The sequence below is a fragment of the Perkinsus marinus genome, assembly GCF_000006405.1.
Source record: "Perkinsus marinus ATCC 50983 genomic scaffold scf_1104296969646, whole genome shotgun sequence".
Lineage (NCBI taxonomy): Eukaryota > Perkinsozoa > Perkinsida > Perkinsidae > Perkinsus > Perkinsus marinus.
This window is the reverse complement of record NW_003202744.1, coordinates 1-1,561: the sequence shown is the minus strand read 5'-3', so window position 1 is coordinate 1,561 and position 1,561 is coordinate 1. Positions and strand designations below refer to the sequence as shown.

Here is a 1,561-nt window from a genome sequence, read left to right as displayed (position 1 = left end):
ACTTGTTGTTCTTCTCCTTCGGGTCTATGCTTTCGGCTGTCCTTTTCCAGGTCTGTTCACCTTGGTTACCCGATTTCAAACCTGATGATCCTTCTACGTGGGGTGGCTCTCATTACGATTACTACTACATGGTTCTTATCGCTTTCTGCGTCCTGGGTGCCGTCGGTAGTCTAGCGCTGATTCCGTACTTTAACAGAGTCGCCGCGGCCAACTTGGGTGTTGCTCAGAAGGATGTGAAGCAAATGAAGGAGGGTGATGCTGATTCGGTTATCGATGGTTTTGATGGAGAGTCGTCGAAGTCTGCCGTGAAGTCCGATCGTGTTGCTGTTGATTTGGAAGGTTAAACGTTAAGGGGCATTTTCCATAGTGATATGTTGTTCATCTCATTGCTAAGGTGGTGGTGGTAGCTGCAGTGTGACGCTTTTTACCCTCTATTCTGAGGATGTAGCGTTGCCCACTGTTTAGGATTTTACGTGAAGTTTGTTGTAAACGTGTTTACCATCGCAGCAATGGAGGTTATTGTAGTTGTCTCTCTCTGAAGTTCTCATATTTATCGTCGCTAATATCATTAACTCATTCATACTATTATTGCCTCGTTGAGGAGATGCCACCATTTCCTGCATCTGGCTGATATTCTTGTACGATATGGTCCTAAGTCATCTGTCGTCATTATGTGTCGTGGGCGTTGTCGGAAACATCATCCTTCCCATTATGCGACCGTTCAGTCGTCATGTGTATGCGTGCTCTGGAATGGTCTATGATGGCATTGCCGTTGATGTGTTGTCCATAAAGGCTACGTAAAACGTTAGTAGCTTGTGGTATACCCTTTATTCTTCTAATTGTATTTTCGAACTCAGACTATTTGTCTTCTCAACATTCATATACTCGTTGTTACAACCAATGAAGCGATCGTTCGATAGCCTAGATGATGATGAACCTGTTATTATCTCTGTTCGGCTTGCTCCGTGGGTTGGTAGCAATGGATAGTCTTCTCCGCTGTATCTTCTGCTGGTTTTGATTGTAATGGCTGTTGCTGGTCTCGATCTATGATTATGTTCGCTAATTGTTGCTGACCATGACAAGACCTTCGGTTTATCAGCTGTTTACAGCTGATGATGGTTATGGCGTGGCTGGTGTTGTTTGAGCTGGTTGAACCTCGTTCAAGCTCTACTTTATGACGACGTCTTTCCGTTATCAACGTACTGATGCCACTATCACTGGTATGTTTACTGTAAAGTTTAACGATTACTACTACTCTAGGAACGTCTCTACTGGACTGCATGTCGTAACGTAACTATCTTCCGTCGTTGGATGACTATCGATCATTGTCGGCATTGTGGAAGTTGAAGCTACTACTATCATCCACATTGTCGTGATATGACCAGAGCCGATAAAAGTCGGCGTCTGGTTGTGGTGGATGCTCAAAGCTTTTGTGTTGCGGCGGCATGACTTGTCGAGTGTCATTGCCGCTTTTTTCCTGTTTCTTATGTTGTTGGCAATAGTGTAAGTATCGAAATGGTCAACATTGTGTTCCCTATGTAGCATTGTACGAATGCTGCGT

The 1,561-nt window shown here is 44.3% G+C and overlaps 1 protein-coding gene across 1 annotated transcript; it reads left to right on the top strand.

The window, feature by feature from the left end:
- Window positions 1-50: 50 nt before the first annotated feature.
- On the top strand, window positions 51-344 carry Pmar_PMAR025252 (hypothetical protein; the record flags this gene model as incomplete). Its single annotated transcript, XM_002767879.1, has 1 exon — window positions 51-344. A coding segment is annotated over one exon (294 nt), but the record flags the coding sequence as incomplete, so codon positions are not given.
- Between the last annotated feature and the right edge of the window lie 1,217 nt (window positions 345-1,561).